The sequence below is a fragment of the Chionomys nivalis genome, chromosome 9, assembly GCF_950005125.1.
Source record: "Chionomys nivalis chromosome 9, mChiNiv1.1, whole genome shotgun sequence".
Lineage (NCBI taxonomy): Eukaryota > Metazoa > Chordata > Mammalia > Rodentia > Cricetidae > Chionomys > Chionomys nivalis.
This window is the reverse complement of record NC_080094.1, coordinates 32331116-32345767: the sequence shown is the minus strand read 5'-3', so window position 1 is coordinate 32345767 and position 14652 is coordinate 32331116. Positions and strand designations below refer to the sequence as shown.

The 14652-nt window shown below is 44.1% G+C and overlaps 1 protein-coding gene across 3 annotated transcripts in view; it reads right to left on the bottom strand.

Moving 5' to 3' along the window:
* Rrbp1 (ribosome binding protein 1) overlaps window positions 1-14652 on the bottom strand; it is a 65415-nt gene that overhangs the window by 36396 nt on the left and 14367 nt on the right. For 2 of the 3 annotated variants that reach the window (XM_057780629.1, XM_057780628.1), the window contains exon 2: window positions 3371-5489. In XM_057780629.1, the coding sequence (XP_057636612.1) occupies window positions 3371-5468 (2098 nt within the window). In that variant the 5' untranslated portion in view covers window positions 5469-5489. Of the gene's footprint in view, window positions 1-893; window positions 1358-3370; window positions 5490-14652 lie in introns of those variants that run through there. The other variant, XM_057780630.1, reaches the window with a different exon arrangement.

Genomic DNA, 14652 nt, shown 5'->3' with positions numbered 1-14652 from the left:
ACAGCAAGCTGTCCTCAACCCACAATCATCAGGGGCCATACCGACTGGGTCATTCTTAGATAATCCTAGCACAGAGCAGAGCTGTATACAGTACAACTATAAAAACAGTAACTCACGAACACGTTCTTGCCTGTTTGGGTCTGACAATGCCACACAAGGTCTGGCCACTGCAGTAAAAGACACAATGAGAAGACATGATTCTTTTATCTCCATCACCTTTCACAAAACTAGTCATGGAGTGGAATGGACAACCTCCACATAAGGCATGCTCACCCTGTCCACATCACTGCAAGCATGAGGTACTCAAAATCCCCTACATCCTGAGTGTAACAGGAAGCTGAGGGGAGTCTTGACATCGCAGAGACGAGGTAGGGGCTCACTTACCTAAGGGTACTAAGTGGGAACAGAGTTATGAACAGCAAAAACAAGAACTCTCACAGACCTTCACATGCCCCCAAGGACATAAGAGTTTTCTGAGCTCACCGGGGAGCCTCACCAATACACTCTCCTGATTATTTAGGAAAAAGAGGTGGCTAACTCTGGGCATGACAGTTCATACCTACATCCCAGGATTTGGAAGGCTGAGACAAGAAAGCCATCATTTTGAGGTCAGCCTGTGCTACAGTGAGAGATCCTGGGGCAGAGGGCTAAACACATAGACCTGTCACTTGGGCAATACCTGTAATCTTAGGACCAAGTGCACAGCCAAGTGCTAGGCAGGAACACCCTTCACATGCTTATGAGTGCTTCCCATCACCTGTCCTGAACTTTTACAGCTCTTCCCCATGGCTGGAGTTCCAGCCTTTCTGAGAGACCATACTCCCTTAGTGACAGCCCTGGGCTTCTATGAAGCACCTTGGCTCTGCGACTCTGTGAGTGAGTCTGCTCTACTTTTCAACAGAGTCCCTGATGGGAATCAACCCGTACTGCAGAGGCCTGACATGCTATCCACATCCAGAGAGCTTGCCAAGCACAAGGAAAGGAATTCCACCCCCCACTTCACCCCTGCCCAATCCTGCAGGATTCTTTCTGGATTGTTTCAGCATTTGGTAGTTAGCATTATTGCTTTATTCTTTTGGGGATGAGGAATACAGCATTTAAAGATAATATATCAAGACCCAATTTTATGCCCCTAATTTCAAAAGGCCATCAAATAAGAAGAGTTTTAATGGGAAATTTTCTACTGCAACATCTCATTAGGATTCATGTCCCATGTGGCCTTGCACCAAGGCGAATGACTGATATCGAAGGCCTTCCACACAGGTGTTTCCAACTTCAGGGGGTGCTGTCACAGCCACAAGAGCCAATGCCTTCTTCAGGATTGCTTCCAACTTTTGAAGAATAAAATTTCAGCACACTGCATAAAAAAAAAAGTCAAAGAACAACTGGACTCTCGCTGGGGGACAGCCAGCACTCTTGCCTCCATAGGCTTCCCATCCAGATCCAACCAACCTCGGATCAAAAACATTAAAAAACAAAACAAAAAGAGAAAAAAAATGTGTCTCTACTTAACATATGCAGTTCTTTTCTTTGTAATTATTCCTTAAACAATATAACATAACAACTATTTACACAGCATCTGCTTTGTAGTAGGCATCTTCGGTAGTCTATAGGTGATGTAAAGTATGTGGGGCAGGCTACAAACATAGCTCATTGGTATAAAACTTGTCTAACACACATAAGGGCTCTGGGCTTGATCCCCAACCCTATAGGGGGTGGATAATAGAATTTTTCTAAAAAAGGGATATGAAGTATATGGGATTTAGGGAGTTACTTATATGAAAACATGAAGCCATTTATGAGACTTCAACATCTGCAGATTTTGGAATACACAGGGCAGGGGTGGGGCTTGGAATCAATCCCCTGAAATATGAAGAAATACTAATTTTTAAAGTTGCTTTCATTTGTATTATCTCATATTTAATGTCTTTGTCTTCGTTCGGTATCACCTTTCAAGAATCTGGTAGCCTACTTTTCCTGTGTCATCTCTGTACTTCTCTTTGGTGTCCTAACATCCATCACCGTTGAAGCTGGTAGCTGTGCTGTGCCTGCATAAGCAGATGCAGGGCCCCCAGGCAGTCTGGGGGCATCAGGTCCACTAAGCACCTGTGTGCCACAGTTCAGTTTCCTCAGGAGAGACCTGGGAGAACAACTGCCTCAAAAAACCCTGTTTGCTAAAGTGCTTTTCACAAGTCACATAAATTCAACCACTTTTTAAACCCTGGCTGAATCTGTATAGCTACTGTAACCCACTAAAAACACCAAGGCAAATCAGTGTTCTGTATTATCTATTTTCTCTATATATAATATGGAATCTACATTAATGTTCTATAATGCTTTATTAAATAACTAGGGAAGAATGGTAGGATAATATGAAGAAAACTATTTCCTAAAAATACTAAATGAATAAAGCTAAAATTAGGTGGGGCATCAACACAAAGCAGACTGGTAAGACACAGCAGACCCTTGAGAATATCTGCCAAGACTACCCTATCTAGACTGTTTCTCACACCGCTTCATGCAGTCCCTCAGAGGGGACTCAGTACCATTCACATGACTTGCCCTGAAGAATGAGATGCAGCTTGAAGGTGCCCGCTCAAAATGTCTTATGCCTCTGCTACACCCTAAGAGGACTTCTGCCCTAGTGAGACACAGGCACTTCAGCTCAGGCCCCCAAATGAACTCATGCATGTGGAGTAGCCCTGAGCCTACCTAGTTAAGACACAGCATGAAGCAGAGCCTCCCAGCAGACAGGACCTACATCAGCCAACCTTAGCCAACCACAGACACGGGAGCAAAGACAAAGGACTGCTGTTACAAGGCGGTAGAACTTGGGGTGCTTGTTACACAGCCTTACTATAGCAGCAGCTGACTGACACGGAAGGCAGTTATGTAGCTACATCCTCCAAACTCAAACATCCCTCCTATAAAGGACTGAGGATCATAAAATTCAGGAAGCTCAGAAAGTCCCAAGACTCACAGGTCCTCCTCAAGGTTACAAGACCACCACAATTACTGGGGAGACATGAGTCTTTAGTGGAGCTGCCTCCAAGTCGAACAGGGATAGAGAGCTCCAGGAGCACAGCTTTCCTAAACCCTCAGGGAGGCTGTGGTGGGCTTTTTGGTGGTGATACAGCTGCCTTAGACTTATCCATGCTCCTGTAGGTAAACCCACACCCCTGCTCCTGTATAAAAGCCCAAAAGCTCAACAGTCCACGGAGCTGGACTTGTGTGGAGTTGTTTCCCTGGTCTGTCATCCGTACCCAATCTGGTAAGAACAGGAAAAGTGAATCAACAGAGCACTGAGGACACTGGCCCGTCACAGAGGAGCAGCTTTCCCTCAAGCTCACAGGACAGTCTGGGCACTCACCAGGCTCGCCTTTTCTTTTTGAACCAGACTTCTTCTTTGCAGGAGCCTCTTGCTTTGGTGCCTCCTGGCTCTGGACCATTCCTGCATTTTTATCCTGGGCAGGAGCTGACTCTGACTTTTTACCCTGATTGGCAGCTGTGTCTACCTTTTTGGCATGATTGGGGGACTCGTCTACCTTTTTGCCCTGATTGGGGGCCCCCTCTGCCTTTTTTCCTTGGTTTGAGACACCTTCTGTCTTTGTGCCCTGATTAGCAACTGCATCAGTCTTTCTACTCTGGTTGGGAGCCCCTTCCCCCTTCTTGCCTTGGTTGGGATTTCCATCCCCCTTTTTGCCCTGATTCTGGGTGCCCTCCCCTTTCTTACTTTGACTTTGGGCCCCTTCTGCCTTTTTGCCCTGGTTTTGAGGCCCTTCCCCTTTTTTCCCCTGGTTTTGGGCCCCTTCCCCCTTCTTGGTCTGATTCTGGGCCCCTTCCCCCTTTTTACCCTGGTTCTGGGCCCCCTCCATCTTCTTGCCCTGATTTGGGGTTCCTTCTGCCTTTCTGCCCTGGTTTTGTACAACCTCAACTTTTGTGCTCTGGTTGGGAGATCCTTCTCCTTTCTTACCCTGGTTCTGAGCTCCCTCTCCTTTCTTACCCTGGTTCTGAGCTCCCTCTCCTTTCTTACCCTGGTTCTGGGCCTCTTCTCCTTTCTTGCCCTGGTTCTGGACCCCCTCTCCTTTCTTACCCTGGTTCTGAGCCGCCTCTCCTTTCTTGCCCTGGTTCTGGGCCCCCTCTCCTTTCTTACCCTGGTTCTGGGCCCCCTCTGCCTTTTTTCCTTGGTTAGGAGAGCCTTCTAATTTTTTGGCCTGGTTTTGAGTACCTTCTCCCTTCTTGCCTTGGTTTGGGGTTCCCTCTGTCTTCTTGCCTTGGTTCTGAGCTCCTTCCATTTTTTTGCCCTGGTTTTGAGTTGCATCCCCCTTCTTGCCCTGGTTCTGGGGTCTGTCCCCCTTCTTGGTCTGGTTCTGAGCCCCTTCCCCCTTCTTGGCTTGGTTCTGGCCTCCCTCACCTTTCTTAGATTGATTTTGGCTTGTTTCCCCCTTTTTGCCCTGATTTTGGGCCCCTTCTCCCCCTTTCTTGGCCTGGTTCTGGGCCCCTTCTCCTTTCTTGGTCTGGTTCTGGGCCCCGTCTATCTTCTTGGCCTGGTTCTGGGCCCCTTCTCCCTTCTTGGCCTGGTTCTGAGCCCCTTCTCCCTTCTTAGCTTGGTTCTGAACCCCATCCCCCTTCTTGGCCTGGTTCTGGGCCCCCTCCCCCTTCTTAGCTTGGTTCTGTGCCCCTTCTCCCTTCTTGGCCTGATTCTGGGCCCCCTCCCCCTTCTTAGCTTGGTTCTGGGCCCCATCCCCCTTCTTAGTTTGGTTCTGGGCTCCCTCTCCCTTTTTGGCTTGGTTCTGGGCCCCATCCCCCTTCTTAGATTGGTTCTGGGCCCCATCCCCCTTCTTGGTTTGGTTCTGTGCTCCCTCCCCCTTCTTGCCCTGACTGCTGGTGGCAGGAACACTGGCCTTAGAGCCCACTGGGGGTACAGCCACCATAGGCACCTCCTTGGGTGTTGCTTCCAAGATGGCAGACTTTGAAGCAAGAACTTGGATGGAATTCACAATAGAACTGACTGCTGGCTCAACCTTCGCCACTTTTTTCTCCTTCTTCTTTTTGTCCTTAGGGGAGGAAGCCAGCTTTTCTTGAGGCATAGCTGGTACAGTGGCTACAGGGGTATGGACCATAGACGAATGGACTGAAGTTGGAGCCACAGCCATAGCAGGTACACGCACTGGTTCCTTGAGGATGATGGTCACATTGGGATCCAGGTCATGGTCGGGTATCTTCCCATTAGGTTTTTCTTCCTTTTTCTTGGTCTTTCCTTTCTTCTCCACAGTCTTCTCCTTCTTTTTCTTCTCGCCTTTCTGGTGGTGAGTTTTTGCCATCTCCTTGCGTTGGTTGGCAAGTGCTTCTTCATACGATGTCTCCTTCATGGAGAAGGTTGACACCAGGAAGATACCGATGGCAGAAACAACCATAAATCCGCCAAAGACCACAACCCCCAAGGTCTGAGTGTCGTAGATATCCATCTTGGCTGGATTGCTTTCCACCTGCCAAAACATACAAGTAAATTACTTTCTGGAGAAACTGAGGAACCAGACAATTTCTACCCCATCACAAACTTAAGGTTTCTTACATTTCTTCAGACTAAATTAAGAGTAGAAGCAAACCCATGTTCTTACCCCCTCTTCAAAAATGGATAATTTTTACCTATAGTCTGGACAGTTCTTCTAGTACCCAAAGATACAAACAGGCAGATGGCAGAGTACAGGGGACAGCTGGAGTTTGTAATGTCCAGTTGATGTGGGAATCCCCTCTGTATGCTGTCATTACCATTAATGAATAAAGAAACTGCTTTGGACCTATAGCAGGGCAGAACTTAGGTAGGCAGGGAAAACCAAACTGAATACTGGGAGAAAGAAGAGCGGAGTCAGAGAGAAGCTATGGAGCCTCTGCCAGAGTCAGATGTGCTGAAACTTTGCTGGTAGGCCACCACCTCATGGTGATATAGATTAATGGAGATAGGTTAAATTAAGATGTAAGAGTTAGCCAATAAGAAGCTTGAGCTAATGGGCCAAGCAGTGATTTAAATAATACAGCTTCTGTGTGGTTATTTTGGGGCTAAGTGGCTGGGAACTAACTAGGGAGATCCTTACTACAACCAGTAGCCTTCAAAGTCCATGACCATGGCCCAAGTTCAAGGTGCCCCTTAAATCGTCCCCACTACAGGATTCAAACCACTCATGGGCACAAGTGCTGTTTGGAAGTGATACAACAGGGAGTAGTGGCAATGTGGCAAAGATGCCAAAGCTAAGCATGGCTGCATGTGCCAAATACATAAGATGTGATTTTGACTAATCTGAGAACTTTTCATTTTTCATGTTGGGCCAAAATTTTTATTTTTTGTATTTTTCTTCAATGTAAAATTGGCTGGTTTTAGTTAAACAAACAAACCAACAAAAAGCCCAGTCAACCCCAACACGTCTGCAGGCTTTCCCGGAAGGCCCCTGGCATACCATATTCTGCTTTGTTGCCAGTGCCCTAAGCAAAGCCCCTAGGGTCACAGACAAACACCTTGGTACTGCAATTCTGAAAAGTAATCAAGAACTTGCTTCAGGACAACACCCTTTCTGTAGCAATACCCAGTCAGTCACAGAGCCTACAATTTCCATATTGGGAAACAGAAAGCAAGTCTTGGGAAGCCCATGGGATTCTAGGATTGGAATTTCATATCTGCAGACTTCACAGGAGAAGGGAGTAGTGTCACTAGGCTCTTTGTCAGACAACATACCCCAAATCAAGAGACTGAAGCATACCATTCTTGTGGCTCATCCCTTCCTGGCTGATAGCCCCGGCCCAGTTCCACTTCACTAAGTTTTTAATTCGTCAATGCTATCATCAGTTCCCAGTCCCCTGAGCTAGAGAGAAGTAGTCTACTCCCTCTGAAGAGGATCAGCAAAGAACAAACAAGCAGAACTCCAGTGTGGATGAGAAAGACTAGGAGGGAGGGAGGATAAGAGGGAAAGGTGGGGAAGGTGAGGACACTGTGTCCAGGCTCTCTAGACACCAGCTGCTTGGGCAGGGAGATTTATGTGCCTCTTCAACAGAGACATTAGGGCATTTTAAAGAAGGGACATTGTTTAAACACCTCAGCATCACATTTTAGGACACTTGGTCTCTTCACAGCACAAACCCTTTCTCTGCCTCATTCTGATGAGGCCCTTGAGGAAGAACTGGACTGCTCACAACAACTGCACTTGGGGATGTGTAGGACCAAGGCCCAACACTCCATTCCTGCCATTGCTTCTAGGGGAAAAAAAAAGGCTGAGGCCAACCCACACAAGCCTTCGAAGTCTGGGCAAGGGAGCATTCATATTACAAATGGATTCTGATTTCAGCTATGGACCACTAGTGACATTTGATCCAAAGCCAAGGCCAAGTGCTCTCACAAGTGGTAGTCAAGGAAGGCTGTTAAATAAAGTCTTTCCAGGAACACACTCCTAGGTTAGGTGTAGAAATAAAAACCTCGCTCCTGCCCACTCCTGGCTCCATTCTGTGTTCAGGAGGGCAGGGACAAAGTGTGTGATATGGCTGATCACCCCTTCCCGGGGTAGGGATCTCCAACCGAAGCTCCTCCAGGGCCTCACAGACTCTACCAACAGAGACATGCTCAGGTACAAATTACAGTGCAATCAGATGTCTAGTCAGATGACAGAAGTTCTCCAGAGCAAGACCTACAGTAAACCTGGTTCAGCCTGGCCACAGTTCTATAAACACCAAGTGGTCTCCAGACAACTATGCACTCAACGGATGGCCTCTTGTAGAGTTGCAGTTGGCACTGGTCACCAGTCTCTGACACAGTGAAGGGCTATCAACAAAACAGGGCCTGTTCACAGCTGAGGACTGAGGAGTTCTGTGCAGCTTCGTGCCTTCCAACTGCTCAGCTTAGACAGAAAAGCCAAGGTTGGAAAATCAACCTTTAATCTGACTCCACATAAGCAAACAAGACACACAAAATACATTCTCTGTGGGGAGTTCAGAATCAAGGCACACAAACTTGAGTGAATATTTTTCACATACACAAAGTATGTTTATAACAGCATAAATGTGTCTTCCCAACTTTTGCAGAACCAGCTGCTTTAAAAAGAAATTACATGGCTACCATTAATTCCTGAGGTAGAATTTTTTTAAATGAAAGCTTTCACAAGAAAATGAAAAGCCCAGTCTTTAGCCATACAATGAAACATTTAAAGCTAAGGCAGTATCTCTGCAAGCAGCAAAGAAATGGAAACAAGAAAACAGAAAAATCACCTCTGCTTTCAAAGTGAGCTTACCTCAAGATGAACGACAATTGTAAGCTGAAATATCTCCCCCCCCCCGCCCCGTCCGCAAAGAGAATTTAGGTGGGGATACAAACACATCTTGGAGACTTGACTCACAGACTAATAAAAGCAGAAGGGTCTCTTTCCTATGCTTGCAGGAGCCTCTATGCTTGCAGCTTGCTCACTGTTCTAAGACTGCAGAGTGCATCTCTTCAAAGGCTTTCTTTCCCCTAGGCTGTGCCTACATGGGCTACGATCTGGGCCAGATGTGTGTCCACCTGTACTCTATACTATCTCACCACAGGAATCTCTACTCTGTCATTTCCAGAAACTTGTGTGAAATTGATATTTTTTCACACCTACTATTGCTAAAGTACTCAGTGAAAGACTTGCAAATGAAGCTAATGAGGGAAGGAAATCAAGGCCAATGACCAGTCCCAAGTTTGGCTAGACGGAATTCACTACCATCTTTAAATCCCCGGAGAATGCTGCTTCTTCTGGTCTTAGGATTTGGGGGCCAAAAGGAAATGGGGGCTCTCAACTCGTCAAATATGGACCATATCTACTAACTCAACTGGCATGATAAAGCCAATTCAGTCCAATTCAGGGCTTGAGATCTAGGTCAGTTTTGGGAAATGTCTCTCAACAAGAACCTGAAGTCTGTCTTATCACTCCCAGCTGCTCTACAGTGGACAGCTGGTGTTCAGAGACGCCGTCTTGTAGAAGATGGACAAAGATAACAAGCCTACAGACCTAGTCCTGAGCCAAGGAATATAGATTTGACAGAAAGATACCAAACAGCAAGAAAATCAAAAGCAGCAATAGCTATAAGTACATCAAGATAGGCATCTCCTAATATTTTAAAATAAAGATTGAGTATGCCAAATCCAAAAATCTGAAATTCACATAATTCTTAAAGCCAGGGAACAAGAGATGGTGCTACATGCGGAAAATTCTCCATCAAACCTTATGTGATGGTCTCAGTTAAAACACAGGAACCAGGTGTGGGAACACATCCCTATAATCCCAGGGGCACTCAGGAGACCCATGTGGGAGAATTCTGAGTTCAGGGCAAACCTGAGCTACAGAACATGACCAAATCTCAAAAAAAAAAAAAAAGAAAAAAAAAGAAAAAAAGAAAAATTAAATCAGATACATTAAAAATATATAAACCTGGGTGCTAGAGACGGTTCAATGGTTAAAACTGGGAGCTGGAGAGCTGACTCAGTGTCAATGCTTACTGCTCTTACAGAGGAGCAAGATTTGGTTCTCAGCACACATGTGTACCTGGCGACTCAAAACTCTAACTCCAGTTTTAGGGTATCTGACATTCTCCATGAGTTCCTGAGTGACCATTGTACTTGTGAACTCATACAGGGATACAAACACACATATAAAACTAATAAATTTATTTTTTAAAAGTATTTTAAAATACATAAACTTACTTGAGTACATAATGTACATAGGAAACATAAATGAAGCTAGCATTGAGATTTGGGTTCATCCCTAAAATATCCACAGATACATACCAAAGAGAAAAACAAAAACAAAAGCCCAAATCTGAAACACTTTTAGTCTTAGCACTTTGGAAAAGGGACAGTAAACTTGTATTATGATAGTTCAGATATACAGAGGTTTGAGAAGTATGATTATTTCCCAACCACATACACTTGAAATACAGGTATGTCAAATACTAACATTGTGCACACTAACTTCAGATAGTGTGTGTGTGTGTGTGTGTGTGTGTGTGTGTGTGTGTGTGTGTGAATCTGCACGGACGTGCGCGCATCCAATGCTGTAACTGCTATGTAAAGGTATTATTCTGGGTGACATCTGGCAATTTTTAACTAACCTTCATTTTGAAATTCATACAGATAAGAATAGCTCTGGCTATTTTAACTTTTAACTCCTATGACATGCTAACAACCACTCTTTACATGCTCATGTTTTAAACTCTATGCTACTCACACGGAACTGGAGCGATGTGTTTACCAGAGTCTTACAGGGCCTATTTCATGCTCCTGACTCTTGACATTTGAAGTCAGTTCCTAGAGGTAACCACTGTGACAAACTCGCTGTTCAGTTCCTTTCTTCTACAGACTGAAGTACAAGAACTGCAGAGAGAGCTCAGAGGTAGCACACTCACCTGCAGGGAGCCCTAGATGCACTCACTGGCCAACTTCAGTCACGCTTTTTGCAAAGAGATAGGTTCCTTCATTGGGTGCTTCCTTTGGTGGATGACAGACAAGAGTCACACTGGCTTTATCACCAGCACCACACCCTGTCTGGCCTCCCCCTTCTTTCTGATGGGTTCTATACTGTACTCCACTGGGGAATTACTCAAGTCCTGTATCAATTTCAGGTTTTTAGCTTATCACCATTCCCTTCAGAATTTTTACAGAGCTTTTAATTTGAATCATGCTGAAGTTCCAGATAATCACAAGAACTGGCACTGACTCCCATCAACAAGCAGCTATGCAACAGCACTACACTGACACCAGCGTTCACTTCAAGCCTTAAAAATTCTCATGAGTCTTCTCTGTGAAGGACTTCCATATCTTTGTGATGTTGTCAAGATTATTGCTTTTTGTAAAGTCCTAGAGAAAAAGCATATATTGTGAATTATTTTTCTATTCTCTCAGCTACATACAGCCAGTAAAGCCATGATGTTTATATATGTATCATTCATTTAGCTTTTATTATGCTAAACCTTTGTCCAACTGGAGTTTACAGATTTGCTTTGATTTTCTTGGCAAAAAACTATCTATGCAGGAAAAAGAAAGCCCTGTTTTTTGCTCTCTGGGCTACATTACCTCATTTCCTGAACTGGTAGCAGGAGTCTCCTTGCTGGGTCCCTGCATCCCCACAGCTCAGGTTAAACTATCACATAGAGAATCGATGCACATTTTTGGTGAAACACTTTCCTCAGGTTATGTAGTGTATCCTATCCTCTCAGTTACTGTTAACAAAATGAACACTAAATTTGAGCAACTGTTTTTTACAACATCTGACATTTTCTCCTTTAATGTGAAATATACTGAATTATAATACAGTAGCTCCCTTTTATCTACTAGGGCTAAATCTCAAGATTCCAAGGGAATCCTGACATAGTACTGGAGCCTATGTGTATATACTATACACATACATACCCTTATATACATACCTATGAGAAAGTTTAGTTTGTAAACTAGACACAGTAAAAGGCAAAACAACAACAATCAAATAAAACAATTAGAATAATACCACTGGCAGCATCACTACTCTTGTGTTTAAGGGCCATAATTAAATAAAGATTAGTCATATAATTCTACAACAGTCCATCTGATAATCTAGACTAATGGGTAGCTAGTATATATGATGTGCATGCACTGAATAACAGGACAATTCATGTCCTGGGATGACATTCAATAGTGTAAGAACAACATAAAATGTAAAAGTGATTCATTATTTCTGGAATTTTCCATTTAATATTTTTAGACCATGGTTAACTGGGTAACAGAAATATTTGACAGAAATTTTTTTTAAATAACATCTCTAGATTTGATCTGTCCATGTTTTTTTTTTCTTTTGGTGGCCTTTGTCTTCAAAGTGAGAGAAATCAGGTCATCCTCACTGTTCTCACCCTGGCGGCAGAACCACTGGAGTCTCATCGAATGGGCTTAGGATCAGCCCTGTACTCCGGTTCACTGGGACAGTTTGTGCAGGTTTAGAAGACTATAGGATGAGATCAACTGCCAAGGAGGAAGCCTTAGATCTCACCTTTGAGAGAGAAGATAATAACCACTGACGATGACTGTATATCCAACTTCTGGGTTGATGATCCAACTAAGTCTCATTATTCCCTTCATCTTCCATTGGTTTACATTGTTTTAACAACTTCTTGACATGAATGTATATTATTTTTTGATCCTCTTCTGGTAGCAAATATTTAAGAAAATAAATTTCTTCTAAGTACTCATATAGCTTCATCCTAAAGCTATAATGAACATTTCCATTAGAGCTCAATCTCCAAATCCCCATGTATTTCTTCTTTGACTTGTGGTGTGGCAATGTATTTAACTTTCCTAACATACAGAAAGGTTTCAATTATCAGAGATAAATTCTAATTTTAACTGCTGTAAACTTCCACAATTTTAACTGATCTAAAACTCAATCACTCTCTCTGTTGCCATTTTGTCTAATCCAACAGTTATTGAGAGCTCTCAATATATGCTCACACACTTTTCAGTTGCTTCTTGGAATCTATCAATTTGTGTTTTACTTGAGACCATCTTGTTAGAATATAAAATCACAAGTAATAGATCTTCCTGGTTAAGTACCTGCTATTTCTCTTCCCATTTGAGAATGATCCTCTTCAATATAGTGATTTTTTTCATTAAGTTCTAGTTTGTTCAATTATTTTCAAAGCTTCTCTAACTCTTGTGGGATTAGTATTAGACTGGCATTTTTTTCTTTTTCAACCTTCCTGTGTTCATGTTTTAAGTGTTACTCTTAAAAACAGCATATGGTGGGATTTTATTTTAATCCCAGTGGCAATTTGTTTTAGGTTTAGTCCACCAACATGTACGGTGATTTCTGCACAATGCACTCTCGTCTGTGCTCTTTATGTTGTGGTATCTATTAACAACAGTGGCTTTTTGCTTACACCCTCATCCCTTTTGCAGTGTTTGACTATTCAAGCACCATTCTTTCTTGCTTTATAGCTTGGGTGTTAAACATTGTACTTCTTTTAAAATGAGTTCCCTTTAATATTTGTTTGTTGAGACAGGGTCTCACTATGTATCCCTGGCTGGCCTGAAACTCTCTAGGCAGACCAAGCTGGCTCTGCCCCCCCCCCCCCCCCGAGTGCTGGGATAAAAAGGAGGGACGCACTAGCATGCTCAGCTCCTTTAAAATTTTTAGCTGTGATGTTCACCCACATTTTCCTACATATTCAACTCAGTTTTACTCCTCCACCCCCTGCTCCAACAGGAGAACCTAAAAGGCCTTAAGTCTGTTGCTGTCCACCCAGCAGGAGCCCTGCACCACCTCTCCTAATCACTGCTGCCCTGACAGACAGCTAACGCTCATTTAACTACTCAGGAGTTTGTCATTTGTTCATCATTGCTTCTATTTCATCCCACTAGGATCTTGCCAAAAACTCTGCCGGTCAATTCTCTGGACAAGTACAGCTTTCTACTCGGCTTTTATGGCCCTCATTCCCTGGAAGACCTTTGGTTCACCTTCAGTCTTCATGAGTGAACGACTGCACAGAACCCATACAAAGGCTCTCTTTCCCTACTCCAAAGATCCGATTCTACCTCCTAGCTTTTCTTTGGTGCAAGGTTACTACTAAAAACAGGCTACCAACCTACTGCAACCTTTGACCTCTCACCATCTTCCACATGTGTGTGTGGTGTGTGCACGTGTGTGAATGTCAGATGTGAACGAACATATTAACATGCATAGAGAGGCCCCAAGTTGACTTATGTGTCATTCTTGAGTACTCTGTTGAGGCAGGGTCTCTCAGTTGAACCTAGAGCTTACTGATGGGCTAAGTCTTACTAGCCAGCTTGCTCAGAGATCCTGCCTCTGCTTCCCAAATGTTGGGGTTACAGGTGGACCTTTATATGGGGGTCTGAACACAGGAACTTGTGCTCTCCCCAGCCCTTCTTATCACATTCAAGTTCTATTTTCAGAGTTCTGAGGAGTTCACAAAATACATATGTGTATTTAATCTTATTTAGGTTTACTGTGTTTTCCAAGTTTGAGGAGTCATCATATTGACATCAATTCTAGAAAACTCATCATCACTGAATTCCTTTGACAACTGTCTCGTTCCTCGTGTTCCTTCAAGGTATCACCTCTAATTAGACCTTAGTAATTCTCTTGTGCAGCCATTAGGGCAGACTTCAGACCTACGGTCCACTCACCACTCTCTCTTAGGCTGGATCCAAACAGCTCCTTAATGGAGTCTTCGAGTTGTTCTGTCCTTCTCAAGTCTGCCCACTCCTTTCCCGGCACCGTCTTAACCTCTGCTAGCTTTCCTGCCTTCTGTTCTACCTTCACTTGTCACTTTCTATGGCATTTCTGTTGGGCTTTATTGGTGGCAGTTCTTTAGGGACTCCCTTAAAATCACTTGATCTTTGCTTCAACCAGGCCTTGGAGGGAGTCACCAGCCGTGGGCTGATTGTTACCTGTGGCAGGGACCTCTGACGGAAAAATTGCAGCTTTTGACCCAACAGTGTGGCTGTCTTGTCATCTCTTCTTGCTACTAACTAGGAAACTGCCTGTCCTTTCGTGGATGGTGCAGCCCTTCAAAAGTTCAGGACACACTGGGTGTTAGTCCCCACTTCCTATCTCAAATCCCTGTTCCATCTGAACACTGAAGCCTAAGATGACATCAGCTGCC